The sequence below is a fragment of the Pristiophorus japonicus genome, chromosome 6, assembly GCF_044704955.1.
Source record: "Pristiophorus japonicus isolate sPriJap1 chromosome 6, sPriJap1.hap1, whole genome shotgun sequence".
NCBI lineage: Eukaryota > Metazoa > Chordata > Chondrichthyes > Pristiophoridae > Pristiophorus > Pristiophorus japonicus.
Window position 1 is genome coordinate 199,287,504 of NC_091982.1, and position 27,877 is coordinate 199,315,380.

The 27,877-nt window shown below is 45.3% G+C and overlaps 1 protein-coding gene across 10 annotated transcripts in view; it reads left to right on the plus strand.

Moving 5' to 3' along the window:
• lekr1 (Leucine-, glutamate- and lysine-rich protein 1) overlaps nucleotides 1-5,528 on the plus strand; it is a 424,197-nt gene extending 418,669 nt beyond the window's left edge. For all 10 annotated transcript variants that reach the window (XM_070883546.1, XM_070883550.1, XM_070883544.1 and 7 more), the window contains one exon: nucleotides 5,028-5,528. In XM_070883546.1, coding sequence (XP_070739647.1) covers nucleotides 5,028-5,414 — 387 coding nt within the window. In that variant the 3' untranslated portion in view covers nucleotides 5,415-5,528. The remainder of the gene's footprint in view (nucleotides 1-5,027) is intronic.
• Nucleotides 5,529-27,877: the final 22,349 nt, after the last annotated feature.

Sequence of the window (27,877 nt, forward strand, 5' to 3'; positions counted from 1 at the left end):
TGTGTGTGACAGCCATCATTGCACTGCTAGCACCGGAATGATTTCCTTGGTGTAAGTCTGTAATTGTGTATCAATACGTTCTAATTTGGGACTACTGGCTTTGACTGGCCATAACTTCTAGAATTGCTGAACGCCCATGAGTGACTGGCTAGCACCAATGTCCAGCTCCATGCGTACTGAGATACCGTTCAACAAAACCCTCATCATCATTGATGGCGTTTTGGTGCATGAACTGTGAATATTCACCGCATGGACCCGCTGAATCTCAGCGTCCCATCGATTTGCCCTAAAAGTCATCCTGCCTCATAGAACTCTCTTCTGGTCCATCTGTCTCATACATCAGTCTGGTTGCAGGTTTTCTACACATTCGAGCTAACTGGCCACTGAGATTGCAGTTTCTGCAGACAAAATGTTGGAATCTGCAAGATCTGGCTGAGTGTTTTCCCCCACACCTCCAGCATGAGTTAAAGTTTCCATTGTTGGGGACAAAGGGACTATGGCCAGGAATTTCACATTGACTGTCCCTTAGCTGCTCTTAAGTACCCTATTAGTGGGTGTCAATGGCCCCATCCCGGGCCGCATTGTCCACTGTGATGGCGTGAACGTCCGTTCAGCCTGCCATTGTCTCTGTTGAGATCCTGCTCTGGGATCTATTGCTGCCTGGTAAATGTCGCACTGCCCCTACCTGCCTGCAGGGCTCTGAGTAGCATTTATGATGTTGACTCCCTGATCCATTGCCGCTTTAGAGGCAGAATTGCGCGTGTAAATCATTTTCGCCTCTTCCTCCCCCGCCATGAAAGTTTGTCTCGTTTATCGTCACCAATGTTGAGTCCTTACTCTACAGCATGAAGCCACACGAGGCATATTCCAGAGACAAGGCCACTCTGTGACCTTAGCTCTTTATTACAGGACTCCAGAAGTGATGACCCTGCGTGGGACCTCCCTTTATATACCTGTGTGATCAGGTAAGGAGTGTCTCCCACAAGGTCACCCCCTGTGGTCAAGGTGTGCATCTCAGTTGAGTGTATACAGTAATACAGTGGTGTTACATTGTAGTTACAAACATGACCACATTCATCTGTGATGAACTTCATTTGCCAATAATATTACCATTCTGCAAGTTTATTAATGCCGTCCTGTAATTTGTTGCAGTCCTCCTCAGTATTAACTATCCCCCCCAATGTGGTGTAATCCGCAAATTTAGAAATTGTGTGGCGTAATTCCCCTGCTGTGCACCTCCCGCTAGAGCCGCCGGGGGTGCTAACAGGGTGCAAAAGTGTTTTCAGGGTGGGGGGCACTACCAGAGCCTGTGAAATTGTGTGGGAGTTAGCGGAGGCAGGAAACCAGTAACACCGAGTCCCTGCTGGTAGTGCCCCAGGCTACTGCACCTCCGGCAAAATGGGGCAATACGCAATGTCGGCCCCCGTGATTTTGATTCCAAAGTCTAAATCGTTAATATAAATTGTGAGCAACAAAGTGAGGACAGCAATGATGTCCCTTATTCATAACATACAGGCTCTTTACTCCTTGGTAACTCTTTAGTTCTTAATAAGTCTTCAGAAAATGCATTGAGATATATCATAAGCAATTGGTAAAATGTAGTAAAAGAAATTGTCTTGAAATTGCTGAGGAAGGTGGTTTGGTGGCACAGTTGTCCATGACGGAGAGGTCGGAATTTGTGGCATCACCCTGATCTGGCAGGGTTACACCCCTCTCCAGCCTTATTAGGAAATTCCAGCACTTTCAATTGCAGGCCTTTTCTACCAATGGACGGGCAAATTATTATCCATTATAAATGAGCGAATTAAGTCATATGGCAAATTTTCTTAGTTTGTATCCTTCACAACACTGGACAACAGAGATACCTGTAAGTGCTTTGTGACCGATATTGTGGAGACCATGGGTGAGGATAGAATTTCTGCATTCTTGGCTGGTTTCTTGAATGTAGTTGACCAATATGTCGAGGAACCAACTAGGGGGGAGGCCATCTTAGACTGGGTGTTATGTAATGAGAAAGGATTAATTAGCAATCTCGTTGTGCGAGGCCCCTTGGGGAAGAGTGACCATAATATGGTGGAATTCTGCATTAGGATGGAGAATGAAACAGTTAATTCAGAGACCATGGTCCAGAACTTAAAGAAGGCTAACTTTGAAGGTATGAGGCGTGAATTGGCTGAGATGGATTGGCGAATGATACTTAAGGGGTTGACTGTGGATGGGCAATGGCAGACATTTAGAGACCGCATGGATGAACTACAACAATTGTACATTCCTGTCTGGCATAGAAATAAAAAAGGGAAGGTGGCTCAACCGTGGCTATCAAGGGAAATCAGGGATAGTATTAAAGCCAAGGAAGTGGCATACAAATTGGCCAGAAATAGCAGCGAACCTGGGGACTGGGAGAAATTTAGAACTCAGCAGAGGAGGACAAAGGGTTTGATTAGGGCAGGGAAAATGGAGTATGAGAAGAAGCTTGCAGGGAACATTAAGACGGATTGCAAAAGTTTCTATAGATATGTAAAGAGAAAAAGGTTAGTAAAGACAAACGTAGGTCCCCTGCAGTCAGAATCAGGGGAAGTCATAACGGGGAACAAAGAAATGGCGGACCAATTGAACAAGTACTTTGGTTCGGTATTCACGAAGGAGGACACGAACAACCTTCCGGTTATAAAAGGGGTCGGGGGGTCTAGTAAGGAGGAGGAACTGAGGGAAATCCTTATTAGCCGGGAAATTGTGTTGGGGAAATTGATGGGATTGAAGGCCGATAAATCCCCAGGGCCTGATGGACTGCATCCCAGAGTACTTAAGGAGGTGGCCTTGGAAATAGTGGATGCGTTGACAGTCATTTTCCAACATTCCATTGACTCTGGATCAGTTCCTATGGAGTGGAGGGTAGCCAATGTAACCCCACTTTTTAAAAAAGGAGGGAGAGAGAAAACAGGAAAACAGCCTGACATCGGTAGTGGGTAAAATGATGGAATCAATTATTAAGGATGTCATAGCAGTGCATTTGGAAAGAGGTGACATGATAGGTCCAAGTCAGCATGGATTTGTGAAAGGGAAATCATGCTTGACAAATCTTCTGGAATTTTTTGAGGATGTTTCCAGTAGAGTGGATAAGGGAGAACCAGTTGATGTGGTATATTTGGACTTTCAGAAGGCGTTCGACAAGGTCCCACACAAGAGATTGATGTGCAAAGTTAGAGCACATGGGATTGGGGGTAGTGTACTGACATGGATTGAGAACTGGTTGTCAGACAGGAAGCAAAGAGTAGGAGTAAATGGGTACTTTTCAGAATGGCAGGCAGTGACTAGTGGGGTACCGCAAGGTTCTGTGCTGGGGCCCCAGCTGTTTACACTGTACATTAATGATTTAGATGAGGGGATTAAATGTAGTATCTCCAAATTTGCGGATGACACTAAGTTGGGTGGCAGTGTGAGCTGCGAGGAGGATGCTGTGAGGCTGCAGAGCGACTTGGATAGGTTAGGTGAGTGGGCAAATGCATGGCAGATGAAGTATAATGTGGATAAATGTGAGGTTATCCACTTTGGTGGTAAAAACAGAGAGACAGACTATTATCTGAATGGTGACAGATTAGGAAAAGGGAGGTGCAAAGAGACCTGGGTGTCATGGTACATCAGTCATTGAAGGTTGGCATGCAGGTGCAGCAGGCGGTTAAGAAAGCAAATGGCATGTTGGCCTTCATAGCAAGGGGATTTGAGTACAGGGGCAGGGAGGTGTTGCTACAGTTGTACAGGGCATTGGTGAGGCCACACCTGGAGTATTGTGTACAGTTTTGGTCTCCTAACCTGAGGAAGGACATTCTTGCTATTGAGGGAGTGCAGCGAAGGTTCACCAGACTGATTCCCGGGATGGCGGGACTGACCTATCAAGAAAGACTGGATCAACTGGGCTTGTATTCACTGGAGTTCAGAAGAATGAGAGGGGACCTCATAGAAACATATAAAATTCTGACGGGGTTAGACAGGTTAGATGCAGGAAGAATGTTCCCAATGTTGGGGAAGTCCAGAACCAGGGGTCACAGTCTAAGGATAAGGGGTAAGCCATTTAGGACCGAGATGCGGAGGAACTTCTTCACCCAGAGAGTGGTGAACCTGTGGAATTCTCTACCACAGAAAGTTGTTGAGGCCAATTCACTAAATATATTCAAAAAGGAGTTAGATGAGGTCCTTACTGCTAGGGGGATCAAGGGGTATGGCGAGAAAGCAGGAATGGGGTACTGAAGTTGAATGTTCAGCCATGAACTCATTGAATGGCGGTGCAGGCTAGAAGGGCCGAATGGCCTACTCCTGCACCTATTTTCTATGTTTCTATGTTTCTATGATTACCGAGTGATCAGTTGCATTGCCAAAACTAGCAGAAGAAAGCTCCAAGGTTGTTAAATATTTTGAAGGCACCAAACCAGAGCCCCACATTAGGGTGTCTAATGCTGCAATACCTTGAGTTACCCCGACCCCTGTCAAGTAGTCATCCTAGATGCACTTGTCCAATATATATAGCCTGATCCCAGGATTTTCGATAAGGTCAGGGATACTGGCAGTAGATGCACCGAAGTTCCATTGCACTCAAGGCCTCCCAGGAATGATTGTGCCAATTTCTTTACATGATTTTACATAAGGAGGAAAATATGACCTATATCCTACGATACTGTGTTCATGGAACTGATTTCAATCAGTTATGTACTTAACATAGGATCCAGCTGATCACGTTACATTCCATCTACTTAACTCCAGCAGCCACATAGTGTGACTACATAGTGTTCTCCAGGTGCTTTTTGTCTGACTCTAATTGTACTATTATATTTACAAATCTAACTTGTTTTTAAGTATTTGATTAGGTTGCTTGCAATATAGCTGATTGTTCTTCAATTCAATGGTATTCTTTTCTTGATTGTCTTTTACAGGTTTCACAACATACATATTTGCAGTTCAATTTATCGAATTCTATGTAATTTATAAGCATTTTCTGTAAATAAAACATGACTTCTATATATTTCCACTTACAGAATACTTTTCTTGAAGAAACTGTGCGCAGGGAATGCGAGGAACGCTATGAGCTTACTGAGGCTCTTAGTCAGGCCCGAGAACAGTTAATGGAATTAAAGAGGCTCAGTAGAGAACTTCCATATTCTCACCGTTCAGTTAGTCACGGAAGTCTCAGCTCTTCCTCCTCACCTGCAAGCAGCCAGGTACATAAGTCCCAAAGAAGCCTCTCTAACAGCAGCAGGACTAAACACAGTGACTTGCATGAGTTCCCAGCAAATGCCAACCTCACACACAGTGCTGGATGCACTGCTTTACCAGTCATACCAGTACCACATTCTTCAAAAGGGAGAACATCATCTGTGAGTGAAATCAAACAGAGGATTTCAGCTGCTGTAAGAAGAAAGTAGGTTGCTGTCAAATTCAGGAAGGGGTTGTTTGAAACAGAAGTCAACCTGTTTGGACTATTTATACTGTATATATATTTTTAAACATATAATATTAGATTCTAGCAATTAACTTGAACCATGTGCTTTCTGCAAATAATGCATAATTGTTGCGTAGCTTTACAAAACCATTAATGTTTTTTAAATGCAACTAAATATGGTTTCATACCTAATGATTCTGACAACTTTGGAAATGTTTTCTGGCAAATAAAATGACCTTCAGATCCACTTACATAGAATTACATAGAATGTACAGCACAGAAACACACCATTCGGCTCAACTGGTCAATGCCGGTGCTTATGCTCCACACGAGCCTCCTCCATCCGATCCTATCAGCATATCCTTCTATTCCTTTCTCCCTCGTGTTTATCTAGCTTCCCCTAAAATGCAGCTATGCTAGTCACCCCAACTACTCCTTGTGGTAGCGAGATCCACGTTCTAACCAATCTGTGTAAAGAAGTTTCTGCTTAATTCCCTATTGGAATTATTAGTGATTATTTTACATTTATGATTGCTAGTTTTGGTCTCTCCCTTAAGTGGGAACATAAGAACATAAGAAATAGGAACAGGAGTAGGCCATATGGCCCCTCGAGCCTGCTCCGCCATTCAATAAGATCATGGCTGATCTGATCATGGACTCAGCTCCACCTCCCTGCCTGCTCCCCATAACCCCTTATTCCCTTATCGTTTAAGAAACTGTCTATTTCTGTCTTAAATTTATTCAATGTCCCAGCTTCCACAGCTCTCTGAGGCAGCAAATTCCACAGATTTACAACCCTCTGAGAGAAGAAATTTCTCCTCATCTCAGTTTTAAATGGGCGGCCCTTTTTTCTAAGATCATGCCCTCGAGTTCTAGTCTCCCCCATCAGTGGAAACATCTTCTCTGCATCCACCTTGTCAAGCCCTCTCATAATCTTATATGTTTTGATAAGATCACCTCTCATTCTTCTGAATTCCAATGAGTAGAGGCCCAACCTACTCAACCATGTCTGAACTGCCTCCAAAGCAAGTATATCCTTTCATAAATATGGAAACCAAAATTGCACACAATATTCCAGGTGTGGCCTCACCAATGCCCTCTATAGCTGCAGCAAGACTTCCCTGCTTTTATACTCCATCCGCTTCGCAATAAAGGCCAAGATTCCATTGGGCTTCCTGATCACTTGCTGCACCTGCATACTGTCCTTTTGTGTTTCATGCACAAGTACCCCCAGGTCCTGCTGTACTGCAGCACTTTGCAATCTTTCTCCATTTAAATAATAACTTGCTCTTTGATTTTTTTTCTGCCAAAGTGCATGACCTCACACTTTCCAACATTATACTCCATCTGCCAAATTCTTGCCCACTCACTTAGCCTGTCTATGTCCTTTTGCAGATTTTTTGTGTCTTCCTCACACATTGCTTTCCCCCCCATCTTTGTATCATCAGCAAACTTGGCTACGTTACACTCAGTCCCTTCTTCCAAGTCGTTAATATAGATTGTAAATAGTTGGGATCTTTTCTATGTCTACCCTCTCAAATTCTTTATAATCTTAAAGACCTCTCAGTCGAAGGTTAAAGGCCTTCAACCTTCTCTTTTCTAGAGCAAAGTGCACCAGCCTGTTCAATCTTTTCTGATAGATATAATCTCTCTGTTCTGATATAATTCTTGTAAATCTGTTTTGCACCTTCTACAGTACCTCTGATCCTTTTTATAATATGGAGATCTGTGCGCAACACTCCCAAGTGCATTCTAACCAAAGATCTATACAAGTTTAACATCATTTCTTTGCTTTTCAATTCTATCCCTCTAAAAATGAACCCCAATGCTTTGTTTACACTGCTTATGCTCTTGTTAACATGCGTCACTACTTTTAGTGATTTGTGTATCTGTACCTCTCGATCCCTTTGTTCCAAGGATTATATGGCCTCCTTATTCCTTCAACCAAAATGCACTACCTCGCACTTATCTATATTGAAATCATTTGAAAAATACACACCCCCATTCTGCAACTTCATTAACATCTTACTGTATTTTGTTGCAATCCTCCTCAGTATACCCCCCCAATGTGGCATCATCCACAAATTTTGAAATTGCACTTCTGATTCCCTAGTCCAAATCATTAATGTAAAGGATGAACAGCAGTGGTCCCAGCACTGATCCTTATGGAACACCACTTCCTACCTTTTGCCAGCCTGGTTAACTACCCTTAACACCCCACTCTCTGTTTTCCGTTTTGTAAGCAGTTTGTTATCCATTCTGCTTCTTGTGCCCTGACTCTACTGTTTTGACCTTTGTCTACTATGCGGTACCTTATCAAAGGCCTTTTGAAAATCCAAATATATCTATTCCATTATCCTCTTCTACTCTTTCTGTTACTGCTTCAATAATCTTCCCTTTTGAAATCAGTGCTTATATTTTTGTTTTCTAGATGTTTTTCTATTGCATATTTGCATCAAGATTCCAATATCTTCACTACTACCGACATTAAGCTAACTATAGTTCAAAAGTGAAATACTGTGGATGCTGGAATCTGAAATAAAAACAGAAAAAACTGGAAATCTCAGCGGGTCAGGCAGTATCTGTGGAGAGAAACAGAGTTAACATTTCAAGCCTGTGACCCTTCGTCAGAACTGGAAAAGTTTGAGATGTAACAGATTCTTAAGGAAGTGCAGGGGCAGTGAAAGGGGGAGGGGAGGAAAGAACAAAAGGGAAGGTCTGTGATAGGGTGGAAGGCAGAAGAGATTAAAAGATTAAAGGGATGATAGGAAAAATAAGATGGTAATGGAACAAGTTAAGAAACAAAAGATGAATCAAATGGGGTGTGAATGGCAGAATCATCACCAGCTGCCAGGGGAAAGAGAAAGAAAGGGGAAAAAATAGGGGCAGGTTAACTTAGAAACATAGAACTCCACAGCGCAGAAGGAGGCCATTTCGGCCCATCATGTCTGGGCCGGCCGACAAAGAGCCACTTGGTCAGCAGCCCTGAAGGTTACATATAAACCTATGAACAATGAACAATGACGGAAAGGTAAAAAGCATCTGGCTCAACCAGTCCGCCCCACACAACTACAACATCCTTTGCACCGCAACATTCTACACTCCACCCCAACTAGAGCCATGCGATCTCCTGGGAGAGGCAAAAAAACATAAAACCCAGACCAATTGGGAAAAGAAATCTGGAAAAATTCCTCTCTGACCCATCCAGGCGATCAAAACTAATCCAGGAGATCACCCTGGCCGTATCCGATTCCCTGCAATACTTACCATTGTATCTGCGCCAGTCAACAAGAGGTTATCCAGTCTAATCCCACTTGCCAGCTCTAGGTCCGTAACTTCATAGTCTGAAATTGTTGAACTCGATGTTGAGTCCAGAAGGCTGTAAAGTGCCTAAATGAAAGATGAGGTGCTGTTCCTCGAGCTATAGTTCCCTGGACTTGTTCTATTTCCTTTTTAAACATTAGCTGTCACATTAGCTGTCTGCCAGTTCTCTGGCAATATTCCATTTTCTAATGATTTTTTCTACGTGTAATAGTGCCTCTGCTATCTCTTCCCTAACTTATTTTAATATACACGGATGTAATCCATCTGGACCAGGGTTTTTAATCCTTTCAGTTTGATTTGTTTATCAATTGTCTCCCCCACCCCCCTTCTATCTTAAATTTCTTTATAATATTTTTGATCTCTTCTTAAACGTCTATATCTTTTTTGATCTTTTATTTCAGAACTACTTGGGAGCTAGAATAAGTCCCGTGATAAATGCTCAATTTTTCCTTGCCAAATTACATCAAAAATAAATAAATTAATCTTTTAAAATATTTTCTTGTAGCCATGAAAACTGTATAGTTCCAGCATTATGAAACACTAGTTAAAATAGTTCACTGTAACATCTTTATGATGAATGTTATGACATTGAATCTGATGAATGGATAGAAGCAATGAATATTTTTTATTAAGAGTCTTTCAATAAAATGAAAATAAATGTAGTCTTGCTGGTTTTATTTTGGTGTAAAATTATTAACATAATTCTCAAATTACTGTGAAGTCATGTAATTTAACAGCTATGGTTAATAAAATAGAGATGGGGCTAGTGGATGCCATATGCAGGAATATCAAAAACCAAATTCAGAAAATCCTACAAGCCGTGTTAAGAGAAATGTTACTCTCACTGCCTGTGGAAATCTTGTTAACCTTCAGTGTCCAGAGGGTTACAAGTCTCCATTATAGAGGCCAAATAGTTGATCCTGGTGTGCTGCTGTTTCAGGTCCACCTGGGCCTCAAGATTGTATTCTGGTGGGTTCCATGTAATGCAGGTTTGGATCTCAGGCTGTTTGACACCAGAATCCATCAACCTGAATCATGAAATGTTTCAGCAGGTTTGAGCAGCACATGGAGGAGTCTACTATAGTAGAGCCAGTCAACTGATTGCCACACTTACTAGTGGTCTTTTTGTGACCGATACAACAGCCCCTGGAACATGGAAATTTTGATCTCCTAGTTATTACCAAAAGAGGTAAAATGCACTATGCAATTGAAGCCAGATGTACAGTGGAGTTTACAGGATTCTTGCAGCGGATATTTTAGTCCAGTAAGAAGCAAAACATAGCACAGAAATATTGCCCAAAGAGTTCTATGCACAAATTAGCTTTGTGATTTTACCATATTCATCGATATATCTATAAGTACATGCTACCATGAGATAATTTGTTGGTTATGCTGGATTCAGTGCATTTCATTTACTGAATTTATAATGTGATATACAGAAATATCTATCAGGTGATGGTTACATCGATACAAATTCTTAGATTAAATATGAGCACCTTGCTCTGTTCAGGCTTATTTGGGGTAAGCATCATTGAGCGATTTTAAGCTAATATAGGATAGAATTTCAAATTTAAATATCTCATACTGAGATGATCACTGAGTTAGAAACTAAGGATGCCTAGAAATGTATATGGTTATGCAATTAAAACTGTGACACGAAGAATGCTGTGTTTAAATGGTTATCTTCGAATTGCAGATGAAAAGTCTCCTCCGCCCAGATAGATGCTTAGAAATGCTAATGTCTTGGTTTCCTGTGGATGGTATGGCTTCTTTGTACTATATACAATCTCCCTGTTACTGAGCGATTATCTGTTGTTTTTGTTAAGACTTGAAACTTGTTGATGTATTTTATGTATAATACTAAGGTAGGATTTAAAGTTAGCTTAACAAAACTGCTTGCGAAGATAATGGAAGGAAGTTGGCAGGATTTAGTGTAAACATATGGCAGTTTGCTATGTCATAAAGGAGGTAACATTCGAAAGTGAACAGGTTTCTGGCTTGGGCCTCATGAGATCAGAGAAGGATACAGACAAAAGAGAAGATATGAATTCCACAGGAAGGGAATCCTGGGAAAGTGTAAACAAAGAAAGACATGTGGCCAAAATCATACGACATCATTAGGGAGGGTTCTCTTTTCGACCACAATAGCCCTTTTGCACTCTTGCCTCAGTTCTCCAATTTGTTCAAAATAACCTCTTTACAGCTATCTCTGGTCACTTTAAATAATCAGGTTTGAGTGCAAATCAATATGGTGTGTATATTGTGTTTAATCAGAGTTTAAGATTCAGAATCAAAACAAAGATCTTGATACGGTATTGGATAGCATGTTTTTAAGGAAACCTCTATAGGTCAAAAGGTCTTGTCAATACCCTGGTTGAGGCCCACTCCTAAAAATAGAATAAAAATGACCTCCCGAAAGCTCATACTCACAGATGGAAGCGAGAGAGAGAAGGATGCTCGAGATGACAGGAAGAGAATTGCTCACGTGTGTCAACCGTCTGTCCGATCAGATCAGTATCAACTACTTGTCACGGTCGTATGTATAACTAATGTGTTATATTCCATCTTAAACTCTGATTAAATACAATATACACACCATATTGATTTGCACTCGAACCTGATTATTTAAAGTGACCAGATATAGCTGTAAAGAGGTTATTTTGAACAAATTGGAGAACTGAGGCAAGAGTGCAAAAGGGCTATTGTGGTCGAAAAGAGTTGAGGACAGTTTCTGTTTATAAAGATATTAAGCATTATTATTGGGATGGCAGCTGCGTATTTTAGAGACAAAGTTGCGAACAGTTTCTCGGATAAGTTAGGGGCCCCGAATAATTGATATAGTGCAGGGTGAGGAGAAGAGCGAGAAGACTTACTCTGAGATTAGGCGTGAGATAGTGTCCCATGTAGATGCGAAGAAATGTAAAGTTAAGGAAGCCACAAATAGGCTGACTTACGCAGCCCACTTATGTGCCGTTCACTCGAGAGGCAAAGTTGTACTCCTGAAAGAGAGAAATGCACAACTTGAAAGGGACTTACAGGGCTGGCAGGACAGACATGACACAACCTGTGTCCTACATCACGAGCAAGCCATGTCAGATGATGCGCGATTTGCTTCAAGACGCCACCATAACGTCAATGAGGATAACAAGGCTTTAGAAATTAAAAATGAATCCCTGATCTCACAACTTGAGGATACCAGGGGGACTTTGAGAGAATTACTCGAGAAACCCCCTCTGGCAAGCGCCGACCATGATCCCTGCGAATTACAAATCATGGAATTGAAGAGAAAACTGGGGAGACAAACGATGGCTGTTGTAGCCGTCAGTCGCCTTAAACCCAGGAATCCCATTATTAATTTGGACGATCTAACAAGAAAAGCCCAGTGCAATAATAACCCCATCTGCCAAAATAGTCCCGCACTCTCTGCACCTCCCCTTCCCTATTCAGGACAAACTGCCCCGGTAGAAACCAAGCAGGATAATATAGTCACGACACCCACTGCCCCGGTAGAAACAAAGCAGGTTAATATAGTCACTACTTCCAGTCGATTTGGTGACCCTACACCCTCGGTTGATGAGTTTGATTGTAATACCTCCTCTACAGCCTATAACCTACCTCCAAATGAGGAAATATCTACTACCAGTCGAAGTTTGATCTTGCCAGAGTGCAAAGCACTGGCCAAAGACTTGGGGCAAATAAACTGGGGGACAAACCATGTCGCTCTAACAAGTGACTGGGGTGATTTCCATCGCTGCCACCCCGAGTTAGAATTGAAAGACAAAACAAATTCTGTTGGCAAGTGCCTCATGGCAACTCAAAACATCACTCTCACGAGAAATCTACGATGAAAGTAAGGGATGGTGGAATGTCATGAATGCAATTTGTACCTGTTTGGGCAGGAAATCAGTCAGTTTCACCTGCGCGGCTGGGGAAGCCCGGCAAGAGGCTAACAACACCTTTGCAAATCGATTATATGATTTGTACAACCAGTCCCAGGAAAACCATGATGGTCAAGAGTTTTCAGAAACTGAGAGATTTAAACTGACATTCATCAACGCTCTCTTACGGGACATTCTTGGTATTACTGTCCATCAAGGAACCATATGGGCTGATCTTTTGGACTCTTGCACTCGAGCTTGGGAATGAGTTAGATCGTCGCTACTGAGTCCAAAGTTTTGGCTGTGGAGGGTCCTCTGATTACACAGACCCCTCCCCAGCTGGGAGACAGACGTAACTTAATTTGTTCTAACCATTATGCTCAAGAATGCTGCTATAGTCAATGTCCAAATAATGGCCCACGTTACCAACCTCCAATCCATGAAGGTAGCAGGCCTGATTTGAACTCTGTGCAACAGCAGCTAGAAAGCCTTTCAGCAGCACTTAAAGCCATGAAAAAAAGTGGAGGCAAAACATTTTATCTGTTACTCGTAGTGGAGATGCACTCCCGGACTCACGGCCCCAGTGCCGATCACAGGCCTCCGCAGTGACCATGTCTTCTCCTGTCTGGTACAGGGAGGACAGACGACCCTTTGTCCGGGCCACTGATCATGGAGGCCACCACCATGTTATGCTTGTGGATTCCGGTTCCGCCGTGACTATTTTACATGTCCCCGCTCCCTTTTCCCATTCTGGCACCGGCCTAAACTTTGAGGCTTTAATGCTTCTATTCAGTTAGCTAATCAGGGATTGAGCTTCATAGTCTTGTCAGTCGATGGGAATTCTATTGATATCACCTCTCCTGTATATATGGCCACCCATGATCGGAAAGGTATCCTCGGAAGCGACACGTTGCATAAACACTGTTCTGTCCGTCACTACGCTAATAGTTGTTTTTGGTGGCACTTTAATGAGGGAACACCAACACGTATTTCGGATGCCCATTCAGTATAATTGATTAAAAACCCGAGTGCTTCGCCCTTCCCGGTACTGAAGACTCCGTGGTCAATACACTGATTCATACATTTTCAGAGGTTATTGCTAAGTCCAAACTTGATTGTGGTAGAATGTCAGGAAATGAAGAGATTAATGGACCCTCCTACTCTCCTGTTGAGCAGTATTCCATTCCGGCTGAGAGTAAACCTGATTTGCAGTCTATTATTGATTTGTTGTTAAAGCAGGGTGTTATCCACACTGGTGCGGCCATGGACAACATGGACCACTTCCCATTCCTCGGGAGCCTACTATCAGCAAGGGCAGACATCGATGACGACGTCCAACACTGCCTCCACTGCGCCAGCGCATTCTTCGGTCGCCTGAGGAAGAGAGTGTTCGAAGTCCAGGCCCTCAAATATGGCACCAAGCTTATGGTCTACAGGGCTGTAGTAATACCCGTCCTCCTGTATGGCTCAGAGACGTGGACCATATACAGTAGACACCTCAAATCGCTGGAGAAATACCACCAACGATGTCTCCACAAGATCCGGCAAATCCCCTGGGAGGATAGACGCACAAACGTCAGGCCAACATCCCCAGCATTGAAACATAGAAACATAGAAAATAAGTGCAGGAGGAGGCCATTCGGCCTTTTGAGCCTGCACCGCCATTCAATAAGATCATGGCTGATCATTCCCTCAGTACCCATTTCCTGCTTTCTCTCCATACCCCTTGATCCCCTTAGCCGTAAGGGCCATATCTAACTCCCTCTTGAATATATCCAATGAACTGGTATCAACAACTCTGCGGCAGGGAATTCCACAGGTTAACAACTCTCTGAGTGAAGAAGTTTCTCCTCATCTCAGTCCTAAATGGCCTACTCCTTATCCGAAGACGATGTCCCCTGGTTCTGGACTTCCCCAACATCGGGAACATTCTTCCCGCATCTAACCTGTCCAGTCCCGTCAGAATCTTATACGTTTCTATGAGGTCCCCTCTCATCCTTCTAAACTCCAGTGAATAAAGGCCCAGTTGATCCAGTCACTCCTCATATGACAGTCCAGCCTTCCCTGGAATCAGTCTGGTGAACCTTCGCTGCACTCCCTCAATAGCAAGAACATCCTTCCTCAGATTAGGAGACCAAAACTGAACACAATATTCCAGGTGAGACCTCACTAAGGCCCTCTACAACTGCAGTAAGACCTCCCTGCTCCTATACTCAAATCCCCTAGCTATGAAGACCAACATACCATTTGCTTTCTTCACCGCCTGCTGTACCTGTATGCCCACTTTCAGTGACTGATGAACCATGATGCCCAGGTCTCGTTGCACCTCCCCTTTTCCTAATCTGCCGCCATTCTGATAATATGCTTCCTTCGTGTTTTTGCCCCCAAAATGGATAACCTCACATTTATCCACATTATACTGCATCTACCATGTATTTGCCCAATCACCTAACCTGTCCAAGTCACCCTGCGGCCTCTTAGCAAGCCCCTCACAGCTCACATCGCCACCCAGTTTAGTGTCATCCGCAAACTTGGAGATATTACACTCAATTCCTTCATCTAAATCGTTAATGTATATTGTAAAGAGTTGGGGTCCCAGCACTGAACCCTGCGGCACTCCACTAGTCACTGCCTGCCATTCTGAAAAGGTCCCGTTTATCCTGACTCTCTGCTTCCTGTCTGCCAACCAGTTCTCTATCCACATCAGTACATTACCCCCAATACCATGTGCTTTGCTTTTCCACACCAATCTCTTGTGCGGGACCTTGTCAAAAGCCTTTTGAAAGCCCAAATACACCACATCCACTGGTTCTCCCTTGTCGACTCTGCTAGTTACATCCTCAAAAAATTCCAGAAGATTCGTCAAGCATGATTTCTCTTTCAGAAATCCATGCTGATTTGGTCTGATCCTGTCACTGCTTTCCAAATGCGCTGCTATTTCATCCTTAATGATTGATGTCAACATTTTCTCCACTACTGATGTCAGGCTAACTAGACTATAATTACCCGTTTTCTCTCTCCCTTCTTTTTTAAAAAGTGGTGTTACATTAGAAACATAGAAACATAGAAAATAGGTGCAGGAGTAGGCCATTCGGCCCTGCATCGCCATTCAATGAATTCATGGCTGAACATGCAACTTCAGTACCCCATTCCTGCTTTCTCACCATATCCCTTGACCCCTAGTAGTAAGGACTACATCTAACTCCTTTTTGAATATATTTAGTGAATTGGCCTCAACAACTTTCTGTGGTAGAGAATTCCACAGGTTCACCACTCTCTGGGTGAAGAAGTTTCTCCTCATCTCGGTCCTAAGTGGCTTACCCCTTATCCTTAGACTGTGTCCCCTGGTTCTGGACTTCCCCAACATTGGGAACATTCTTCCTGCATCTAACCTGTCTAAACCCGTCAGAATTTTAAACGTTTCTATGAGATCCCCTCTCATTCTTCTGAACTCCAGTGAATACAAGCCCAGTTGATCCAGCCTTCCTTGATATGTCAGTCCCGCCATCCCGGGAATCAGTCTGGTGAACCTTCGCTGCACTTCCTCAATAGTAAGAATGTCCTTCCTCAAGTTAGGAGACCAAAACTGTACACAATACTCCAGGTGTGGCCTCACCAAGGCACTGTACAACTGTAGCAACACCTCCCTGCCCCTGTACTCAAATCCCCTCGCTATGAAGGCCAACATGCCATTTGTTTCTTAACCGCCTGCTGTACCTGCATGCCAACCTTCAATGACTGATGTACCATGACACCCAGGTCTCGTTGCACCTCCCTTTTCCTAATCTGTCACCATTCAGATAATAGTCTGTCCCTCTGTTTTTACCACCAAAGTGGATAACCTCACATTTATCCACATTATACTTCATCTGCCATGCATTTGCCCACTCACCTAACCTATCCAAGTCACTCTGCAGCCTCATAGCATCCTCCTCGCAGCTCACACTGCCACCCAACTTAGTGTCATCTGCAAATTTGGAGATACTACATTTAATCTCCTCATCTAAATCATTAATGTACAATGTAAACAGCTGGGGCCCCAGCACAGAACCTTGCGGTACCCCATTAGTCACTGACCAGTCATTAGCTACCCTCCAGTCCATAGGAACTGAGCCAGAGTCGATAGACTGTTGGAAAATGATCACCAATGCATCCACTATTTCTAGGGCCACTTCCTTAAGTACTTTGGGATGCAGACTATCAGGCCCCGGGGATTTATCGGCCTTCAATCCCATCAATTTCCCTAACAAAATTTCCCACCGAATAAGGATATCCTTCAGTTCCTCCTTCTCACTCGACCCACTGTCCCCTAGCACATTCGGAAGGTTATTTGTGTCTTCCTTCCTGAAGACGGAACTGAAGTATTTGTTCAATTAGTCTGCCATTTCTTTGTTCACCTGAATCCAACTGCAAGGGACCTACGTTTGTCTTCGCTGATCTTTTTCTCTTCACATATTTATAGAAGCTTTTGCAGTCAGTTTTTATGTTCCCTGCAAGCTTCCTCTCGTAATCTATTTTCCCTCTCTTAAGTAAACCCTTAGTCTTCTTTTGTTGAATTCTAAATTTCTCCCAGTCCTCAGGTTTGTTGCTTTTACTAGCCAATTTATATGCCTCTTCCTTGGCTTTAACACTATCCTTAATTTCCCTTGTTAGCCATGGTTGAGCCACCTTCCCCGTTTTATTTTGACTCCAGACAGGGATGTACAATTGCTGAAGTTCATCCATGTGATCTTTAAATGTTTGCCATTGCTTATCCACCGTCAACCCTTCGAGTATCCTTTGCCAGTCTATTCTAGCCAATTCATGCCTCATACCGTCGAAGTTACCTTTCCTTAAGTTCAGGACCCTAGTTTCCGAATTAACTGTGTCACTCTCCATCTTAATAAAGAATTCTACCATATTATGGTCACTCTTCCCCAAGGGGCTTTGCACGACAAGATTGCTAATTAGTCCCTTCTCATTACATATCACCCAGTCTAGGATGGCCAGCTCTCTTATTGGTTCCTCGACATATTGGTCGAGAAAACCATTCCTAATACACCCCAGGAAATCCTCCTCCAACGCATTGCTACCAGTTTGGTTAGCCCAATCAATATGTAGATTAAAGTTGCCCATAATAACTGCTGTACCTTTACTGCACACATCCCTTATTTCTTGTTTGATGCTGTCCCCAACCTCCCTACTACTGTTTGGTGGTCTGTACACAACTGCCACTAATGTTTTCTGCCCTTTGGAATTCCGCAGCTCCACCCATACTGATTCCACATCATCCAGGCTGATGTCTCTCCTTACTATTGCGTTAATTTCCTCTTTAACCAGCAACGCCACCCCGCCTCCTTTTCCTCTCTGCCTATCCTTCCTAAATGTTGAATACCCCTGGATGTTGAGTTCCCAGCCTTGGTCACCCTGGAGCCATGTCTCCATGCCAATTATATCATATCCTTTAACTGCTGTCTGCGCAGTTAATTCGTCCATCTTATTCCGAATACTCCTCGCATTGAGGCACAGAGCCTTCAGGCTTGTCTTTTTTTACACTTTGCCCCTTTACAATTTTTCTGTAATGTGGCCCTTTTTGTTTTTTGCCTTGGGTTTCTCTGCCCTCCACTTTTACTATTCTCCTTTCTATCTTTAGCTTCTGCCTCCATTTTATTTCCCTCTGTCTCCCTGCATAGGTTCCCATCCCCCTGCCATGTTAGTTTAACTCCTCCCCAACAGCACTCGCAACCACTCCCCCTAGGACATTGGTACCAGTCCTGCCCAGGTGCAGACCATCTGGTTTGTACTGGTCCCACCTCCCCCAGAACCGGTTCCAATGTCCCAGGAATTTGAATCCCTCCCTCTTGCACCACTCCTCAAGCCAAGTATTCATCTGAGCTATCCTGCGATTCCTACTCTGACTAGCACTTGGCACTGGTAGCAATGCTGAGATTACTACTTTTGAGGTCCTACTTTTTAATTTAGCTGCTAGCTCCCTAAATTCGTCTCATAGGATCTCATCCCATTTTTTACCTATATCGTTGGTACCTACATGCACCACGACAACTGGCTGTTCACCCTCCCTTTTCAGAATGTCCTGCATTTGCTCCGAGTCATCCTTGACCCTTGCACCAGGGAGGCAACATACCATCCTGGCGTCTCTGTTGCGGCCGCAGAAATGCCTATCTATTCCCCTTACAATTGAATCCCCTATCACTATAGCTCTCCCACTTTTTTTCCTGCCCTGCTGTGCAGCAGAGCCAGCCATGATGCCATGAACTTGGCTGCTGCTGCTCCCCCCTGATGAGTCATCCCCCTCAACCGTACCCAAAGCAGTGTATCTGTTTTGCAGGGGGATGACCGCAGGGGATCCCTGCACTACCTTCCCTGCACTGCTCTTCCTGCTGGTCACCCATTTGCTATCCGGCAGTGTACCCTTTACCTGCGGTGAGACCAACTCGCTAAACGTGCTATTCACGTCATTCTCAGCATCGTGGATGCTCCAGAGTGAATCCACCCGCAGCTCCAGTGCCGCAATGCGGTCCGTCAGGAGCTGGAGGCGGATACACTCCCCGCACACATAGTCGTCAGGAACACCGGACGCGTCCTTGACTTCCCACAAAGCACTGACCACACTCGACCAGCTCCGTTGGGCGGGCCACATCATACGCATGCCCGACACAAGACTCCCAAAGCAAGTGCTCTACTCAGAACTCCTACACGGCAAGCGATCCCCAGGTGGGCAGAGGAAACATTTCAAGGATACTCTCAAAGCCTCCTTGATAAAGTGCAACATCCCCACCGATACCTGAGAATCCCTGGCCAACAACCATCCTAAGTGGAGGAAGAGCATCCGGGAGGGGACTAAGCACCTCAAGTCTTGTCACTGAGATCATGCAGAAAACAAACACAAGCAGTGGAAGGAGCATACGGCAAACCAGTCTTCCCACCCACCTTTTCCTTCAATCACTGTCCCACCTGTGACAGAGACTGTAATTCCCATATTGGACTGTTCAGTCACCTGAGGACTCAATTTTAGAGTGGAACCAAGACTTCCTCGATTTCGAGGAACTGCCTATGATGGATGATCTGCACTGGCCCTTTTACAACCTGGCCAATTCAGAAACCAGATGAAAGTTGGCGACTAACAATTGATTATCACAAGCTTAATTCAGTAACCCCAACTTGCCCCCCTGTTGTTCGGGAGACTCCCACTCTCCTGTCCCAGATTCCACCAGGTAGCTGCTACTTTTCCACCTTTGACATTTCAAATAGGTTCTGGAGTATTCATGTTTGGGCAGAGGATTAGTATAAGTTTGCCTCCACCTTTGAAGATCAAAGTTATACATGCACATGTTTGCCTCAAGGTTTTCACAACGCCCCGAATATATTCCACAACCCTAAACCTTTCTTGAGACCTGATTGTCTGCTGCAGTATGTCGACAACCTTTTGCTTTAAGGGGTTAGTCCAGACCAGTATAAGATTGATGTGATTCAGCGCTTACCATTGCCTGCATCCAAAACCGCAATTCATTCCTTCTTGGGTCTGGTGGGATACCAGTGCTCATTTATTCACAGATTTGCAGAGCTGGCCAAACCCCTGTATGAACTATTAAAGGGTGAAGAGGATTCTGTAGTGCGTAATTGGACAGCAGAACATACCTTGGCTGTGTCCCTCCTTAAAACTGCTGTTATGCAAGCCATATGCCTGACAAGACCTGACTGAGACAAGCCTTTCCACCTGGAGGTGGGATCCATAGATCAGAGTCTTGCTGCGTTCTGTGCCAAGAGATACATGATAAACTTAGGCCAATTGTGTACGCCTCTCGAATTTTGACTGGCATGGAGATGAATTACACTGTGAGCCACATCTGCTGGCCATGTTTTGGGCGGTTAAACACTTCATTTTCATTACCGGGTTGAACAAAATAATTATTCACAGACCTACACTCCTTTGCTGCTTAAACCAGGGGACACTTTGGCCTCCCCCACTCAGCTCAGTCATTGGACTCTTCTGTTAACTCAAAGAGAATCAGAAATAACGCCAAAGCAGATAACTTTACTACCCCAGCTACTACTGTACAAGGGGAGAAGTCATGAATGCCCCCTTCTACCACTAAAGTTCAACCATCACTCCGTCTTTCCTACTCTGTTAAGCGACACCCAGGACATCTACATTGATGGATCATCCTATCACAGGGATGGAAAGCCGCTTACTGGATTTGCAGTAGTTATACCTGACCGAGAACTGAAGTATAAATGCTTTCCCACTCCGCTCAATACGCTGAAGTTGCAGCCCTGTGACAGCGATCAAAATTACTCATGACATACCTGTTAATGTCTGGTCATATAACGTCGATGCGATTAGCACTTTGTTATCTTTTCCGCTGTATGCTCGGAATAATTTCTGTACTGTTGATGGTAAGACTCTACTCCATGCAGACCTCTTTGCTTCCCTTTGGGACTCTTTAAATTCACGTTCAGCGCCTGTTTATGTCGGTATGGTGAAGTCCCACTCACGTTCTTCTAACATATACACCCAGGGTAACACACAGGCAGATCGTGCTGCTAAGGATGCTGCCATTAACGGTGATCTCTGGCAAGCTCCTATCCTTCCCTTAAGGTCAGTCTCCAGTATCCCAGCTGGGGACATCGATCTTCCTTCTCTTCAGTCCAGTTATTCCCCCTATGCAGTTGTTATTGCATGGCATCAAAATGGATGTCCGTTACCTCAGCCCACTCAATGGGCTGCAGACACACAATTAGCTCCGGATCAGTCTGGGGTATGTAAAGTTCTTACTCTACAGCATGAAACCACACGAGGCACATTCCAGAGACGAGGCCACTCAATGACCTTAACTTTTTATTCAGCACTCCAGAAGTGATGACCCTGCGTGGGACCACCCTTTATATACCTGAGTGATCAGGTAAGGAGTGTCTCCCACAAGTTCACCCCCTGTGGTCAAGGTGTGCATCTGTGTTGAGTGTATACAGTAATACAGTGGTGTTACATTGTAGTTACAAACATGATATCACCTTCACCCCCCAAAGTCTTATTGGGATCATAGGTTTAGTCTTTCAGGTGGTCTGCACTCCCTCGTGGAGCGCCGCAGTTGGGGCTCTGGTTGTTGGACACTGACCTGAGTGTTTGTCACCTGTGGTGATTCCGGCCTGTCCGGGCTGACCTCAGGAACTGTGCATTCCCTGATTGCTTTTGTTACACGTTCACTGGCGGTTGTGTGAGCTCCATCTCGTGGTCTTCTTCAGGTTCCTCCGTGTCATTGCTGAACCTTTTTTTTACTTGGTCCAGATGCTTATGGCATATCTGACCATTGTTGAGTTTTACCACAATGACCCTATTCCCTTCTTTGTCAATTACGGTACCCTCAAGCCATTTGGGCCCCATGGCGTGATTGAGGACGAATACAGGATCATTTATTTCTATACATCTCCCCCTCGAATTACGGTCATGGTACTCATTTTGTGCCTTACGCTTGCCCTCAACTATGTCGGTCAGGACTGGGTGGATGAGCGACAACCGAGTTTTGAGTGTCCGTTTCATGAGTAGCTCTGCGGGCGGGACCCCCGTGAGTGAGTGCGGGCAGGACCTATAGGCCAGCAGGAGGCGCGATAGGCGGCATTGTAGGGAGGGTCCTTGAATCCTGAGCATCCCTTGCTTAACGATTTGGACTGCACGTTCCGCCTGGCCATTGGAGGCCGGCTTGAATGGCGCAGTCCTGACGTGGTTGATGCCATTGCCCGACATAAACTCTCGGAATTCATAGCTTGTGAAACACGGGCCATTATCACTAACCAGGATGTCCGGCAAGCCATGGGTTGTGAAGATCGCACGTAGGCTTTCCACGGCGGTGGATGAGGTGCATGAATTCAGGATGATGCACTCGATCCATTTCAAGAACGCATTTACCACAATAAGGAACATCTTCCCCATGAACGGGCCGCGTAGTCAACGTGAATGCGTGACCATGGCTTGGTGGCCCAGGGCCACTGACTGAGCGGGGCCTCTTTGGGGGCATTGCCCAGCTGGGCACATGTCGTGCACCTGCGAACACAGTGTTCCAGGTCAGAGTTAATTCCTGGCCACCAAACGTGTGACCGGGCAATGGCCTTCATCATCACAATGCTTGGGTGCTCGCTGTGGAATTCCCTGATGAACGCCTCCCTGCCCTTCTGGGGCATGACTATCCGGCTGCCCCATAGTAGGCAGTCAGCTTGGATGGAGAGCTCATCCATCCGTCTGTGGAATAGTCTGACCTCCTCAGGGCATGCTCCGTGTGTGGGCGCCAAATCCCCAGTCAGGACACATTTCTTAATCAGGGATAGGAGGGGATCCCTGTTTGTCCAGATTTTGATCTGGTGGGCTGTGATGGGGGAGCCTGCACTGTCGAAGGCATCAACAGCCATGACCATCTCAGCGCTTTGCTCAGCTGCCCTCTCGGTGGTGGCCAGTGGGAGCCTGCTGATTGCGTCAGCGCAATTTTCAGTGCCGGGCCAGTGCCGGATTGAGTAGTCATCGGCCGCTAGCGTGAGAGCCCATCGCTGTATGCGAACTGATGTGTTGGCATTAACAGCCTTGCTGTCTGACAACAGGGATGTGAGTGGCTTATGGTCCATCTCTAATTCAAACTTCCTACCAAAGAGGTAACTGATGCATTTTCTTTGCACCATAGACACATGCAAGCGCTTCCTTCTCAACCATCCCATAGCCCCGTTCTGCTTGAGAGTGCGACCTGGAGGCATAAGCCACAGGCTGTAGCTGACCCTCAGCATTACCCTGCTGCAACACGCACCCAACCCCATAGGACGATGCATCACATATCAGAACTAAACGTTTACAGGGGTCGTACAGGGTCAACAACTTGTTTGAACAAAGTAGGTTTCGCGCCCGATCAAAAGCCCGTTCCTGACAGTCCCCCAAAAACCAATTGCAACCCTTACGCAGGAGCACGTGTAGCGGCTCCAACAACATGCTCAATTTCAGCAGAAAGTTCCCGAAATAGTTCAATAGTCCCAGGAATGAATGCAGGGCCTGGGTACTTGTCGAATCGCCTCTGTTTTGGATTCGGTGGGCCGAATCCCAGCTGCCCAGAAACTCAACCTCAGGAGCTAAGAACATGCATTTAGACTTCTTGAGTCGCAGGCCTACCCGGTCAAGTCGGCGCAGCACCTCCTCCAGGTTGTGGAGATGTTCCTCGGTGTCTCGACCCGTGATAAGGATGTCGTCCTGGAATACGATCGTTCCAGGGATGGATTTAAGCAGGCTTTCCATATTGCGTTGAAAAATTGCGGCCGCTGATCGAATGCCAAACGGGCACCTGTTATACGCAAACAGTCCCTTGTGCGTGGTGATGGTGGTCAGCAGTTTAGATTCGCTGGCCAGTTCCTGGGTCATGGAGGCTGAAGTGAGGTCCATCTTGGTGAACAGCTTGCCGCCTGCCAGTGTGGCGAAGAGGTCCTCCGCTCTTGGGAGCGGGTATTGGTGTTGTAAGGACACCCGATTGATGGTGGCCTTGTAGTCACCACAGATCCCGACAGAGCCATCCGCTTTAACAATGGGGACAATGAGGCTCGCCCAGTCGCTGAATTCAACAGGCGAGATGATGCCCTCTCGCAATAGCCGGTCCAATTCGCTCTCGATTTTCTCCCGCATCACATACAGCACCGCTCTGGCTTTGTGGTAAACTGGCCTGGCGTCTGCGGTGATGTGTATCACTACTTTAGTGCCTTTGAAAGTCCCGACGCCCGGTTGGAAAAGTGACTCGAATTGTTGTAGGACTTGTGAGCACGAACTTCGCTCCACCGAGAACATTGCGTGAACATTCCCCCATTTACAGTTCATCTCGGCTAACCAGCTCCTCCCCAACAGTGTGGGACCATTGCCCGGGACAATCCAGAGCAGCAGCCGGTTCACTAAGCCATCGTGCGTGACAGCCAACATTGCACTGCCTAGCACCGGAATGATTTCTTTGATGTAAGTCCTTAATTGTGTCTCAATACGTTCTAATTTGGGTCTACTGGCTTTGAGTGGCCAAAGCTTCTCGAATTGTTGAACGCCCATGAGTGACTGGGTGGCCCCAGTGTTCAGCTCCATGCATACTGGGATACCATTGAATAAAACCCTCATCATCATTGGTGACGTTCTGATGTATGAACTGTGAATATTCGCCACATGAACCCGCTGAACCTGGGCGTCCATTGATTTGCCCCAAAAGTCATCCTGCCTCACAGAACTCTCTTCTGGTCCATCTGCCTCATATATCATTCTGGTTGCAGGCTTTCTGCACATACAAGCTAAATGGCCACTGAGTTTGCAGTTTCTGCAGACAAACTTGGAATCTGCAAGATCTGGCTGAGTGTTTTCCCCCACACCTCCAGCATGAGTTAAAGTTTCCATTGTTGGGGACAAAATGGCTGTGGCGAGGAATTCTGCGCTGACTGTCCTATGACTGCTCTTAAGTACCCTATTAGTAGGTGTCAATGGCCCCATCCCGGGCTGCATTGACCACTGTGATGGCGTGAACATCCGTTCAGCCTGCCATTGTCTCTGTTGAGGTCCTACTCTGGGGTCTATTACTGCCTGATGAATGTCGGACAGCCCCTGCCTGCCCGTGGGGCTCTGAGTAGCATTGAGGACATTGACTCCCTGATCCATCGCCGCATTGGAAGCAGAATTGCGCGCGTAAATCATTTTTGTCTCTTCCTCCCTCGTCATGAAAGTCTGAGCCAACAACGCCGCTGCTTCCAAGGTCAAGTCCTTGGTCTTAATTAACTTGCGAAAAATTCCCGCATGACTGATACCCTCGATAAAGAAGTCCCTTAGCATCTCCCCCCTGCAGGCATCTGTGAATTTACAGAGGCTGGCCAAACGCCTGAGGTCCGCTACAAAGTCCGGTATGCTCTGTCCTTCACGATGTCGGTGGGTGTAGAATCTGTGTTGAGCCATGTGTATGCTGCTCATCGGCTTGAGGTGCTCCCCAATCAACTTGCTAAGCTCTTCAAAGGATTTGTCCGACGGCTTTTCGGGTGCCAGCAAGTCCTTCATGAGCGCATAAGTCTTTGGCCCACAGCTGCTCAAAAGATGAGCGCGACGCTTGTCGGCCGCTGCATCCCCCAGTCAGTCTTTCGTGACAAAGCTCTGCTGAAGCCTCTCGACAAAATCGCCCAGTCTTCCCCAACACAGTACCGTTCATCTGTGCTACCGGTGGCCATTCTCATGGGTCGTGAATTCCCGTTTCTCGTCGCCAATGTAAAGTCCTTACTCTACAGCATGAAACCACACGAGGCACATTCCAGAGATGAGGCCACTCAGTGACCTTAACTCTTTATTCAGCACTCCAGAAGTGATGACCCTGCGTGGAACCACCCTTTATATACCTGATTGATCAGGTAAGGAGTGCCTCCCACAAGTTCACCCCCTGTGGTCAAGGTGTGCATCTGTGTTGAGTGTATATAGTAATACAGTGGTGTTGCATTGTAGTTACAAACATGACAGGGTAGCTGCCCTCTTGTTAATGTATGGGCCTCGCTTGCGGTTGCTACCGTCCGATCTCCCAGTTGTCTGTGTTACCGCATCCATGGCACCCGACATTTTTGATTTCCTGCACTCACACCTGGTAGGAGGACACTATTCAACTGATGTAACCGTTCAGAAGCTATGGAAATTTGCATGGTATCCTGATTGTGTGATGGATGCTATTCATCGAGTGAATCGTTGCCTGCCCTGTTTGCAGCACAATCCAAGTGACCACACTAATCGTGCACTGTTGCATAGTTCCACTGTGGACTCACCTTCAAATTGCTTTTATAGGGCCCTAACCAACAGGACCTTCTGGTTTGCGGTATTGTTTGGTTATAGTTGATAAATTTACGAAATGGATGGAGGCTTTTCCATGTAAAACAAACTCTGCATTGACAGCGGCTCGCCTGTTATTAGATGAGGTGATCTGCAGGTGCGGATTGCCGATCCAAGTTGATAGCGATCAAGGATCACACTTTATCGCCCAAATCTTTACCGAACTACAATGGATAATGGGAAAAGGGGAGGTGCAACAAGACCTGGGTGTCATGGTACATCAGTCATTGAAAGTTGGCATGCAGATACAGCAGGCGGTGAAGAAAGCAAATGGCATGCTGACCTTCATAGCGAGAGGATTTGAGTATAGGAGCAGGGAAGTCTTACTGCAGTTGTACAGGGCCTTGGTGAGGCCACACCTTGAATATTGTGTACAGTTTTGGTCTCCTAATCTGAAGAAGGACATTCTTGCTATTGAGGGAGTGCAGCGAAGGTTCACCAGTCTGATTCCTGGGATGGCAGGACTGACATATGAAGAAAGACTGGATCGACTAGGCTTATATTCACTGGAATTTAGAAGAATGAGAGGAGATCTCATAGAAACATATAAAATTCTGACAGGATTGGACAGGTTAGATGCAGGAAGAATGTTCCCAATGTTGGGGAAGTCCAGAACCAAGGGTAAGAGTCTAAGGATAAGGGGTAAGCCATTTAGGACCAAGATGAGGAGAAACTTCTTCACTCAGAGAATTGTGAACCTGTGGAAAAGTTGTTGAGGCTAGTTCTTTAGATATATTCAAAAGAGAGTTAAATCTGACCCTTACGGCTAGAGGGATCAAGGGGTATGGAGAGAAATCAGGAATGGGGTACTGAAGTTGCATGACCAGCCATGATCATATTGTATGGTGGTGCAGGCTCGAAGGGCCGAATGGCCTACTCCTGCATCTACTTTCTATGTTTCTAGCTCGCATAAACTTCACCCACAATCATCTGGAGTAGTGGAAAAAGGAAATCAAACTCTGAATACTATTCAACAAATTTTGTGCAGATCACCCCACCAAATGGCCCATTATGTTGCCACTGTGTCTAATGGCTATTAGATCCACCCCGCATAGCACAACGGGTATCTCGCCCGAGCAGGCTATGACCGAGGTAACGAATGCGAATGTGAACTTCTTCAGCCACACCTTTAGTACAGAGAATTGCCAACCAAAAATGGCTTGAAACGGTGGTAGAGAACAAAGAACAAACTAACATGTTTGTAGCTACACAAACAGGCAAATCAAAATGCCAGGCAAAGAAATATTTCGACAAGAAAGTTTGATCATTTGAGTATCAAGTGGGAGATGTTATAATGGTATTAAGCTATGGGAAGAGGTAACATTGCTTCAACCCAAAGTGGAATGGCCTCTTTCCGATTATTGATAGGGCCAGTCCTTCAGTTTATCTTGTGCA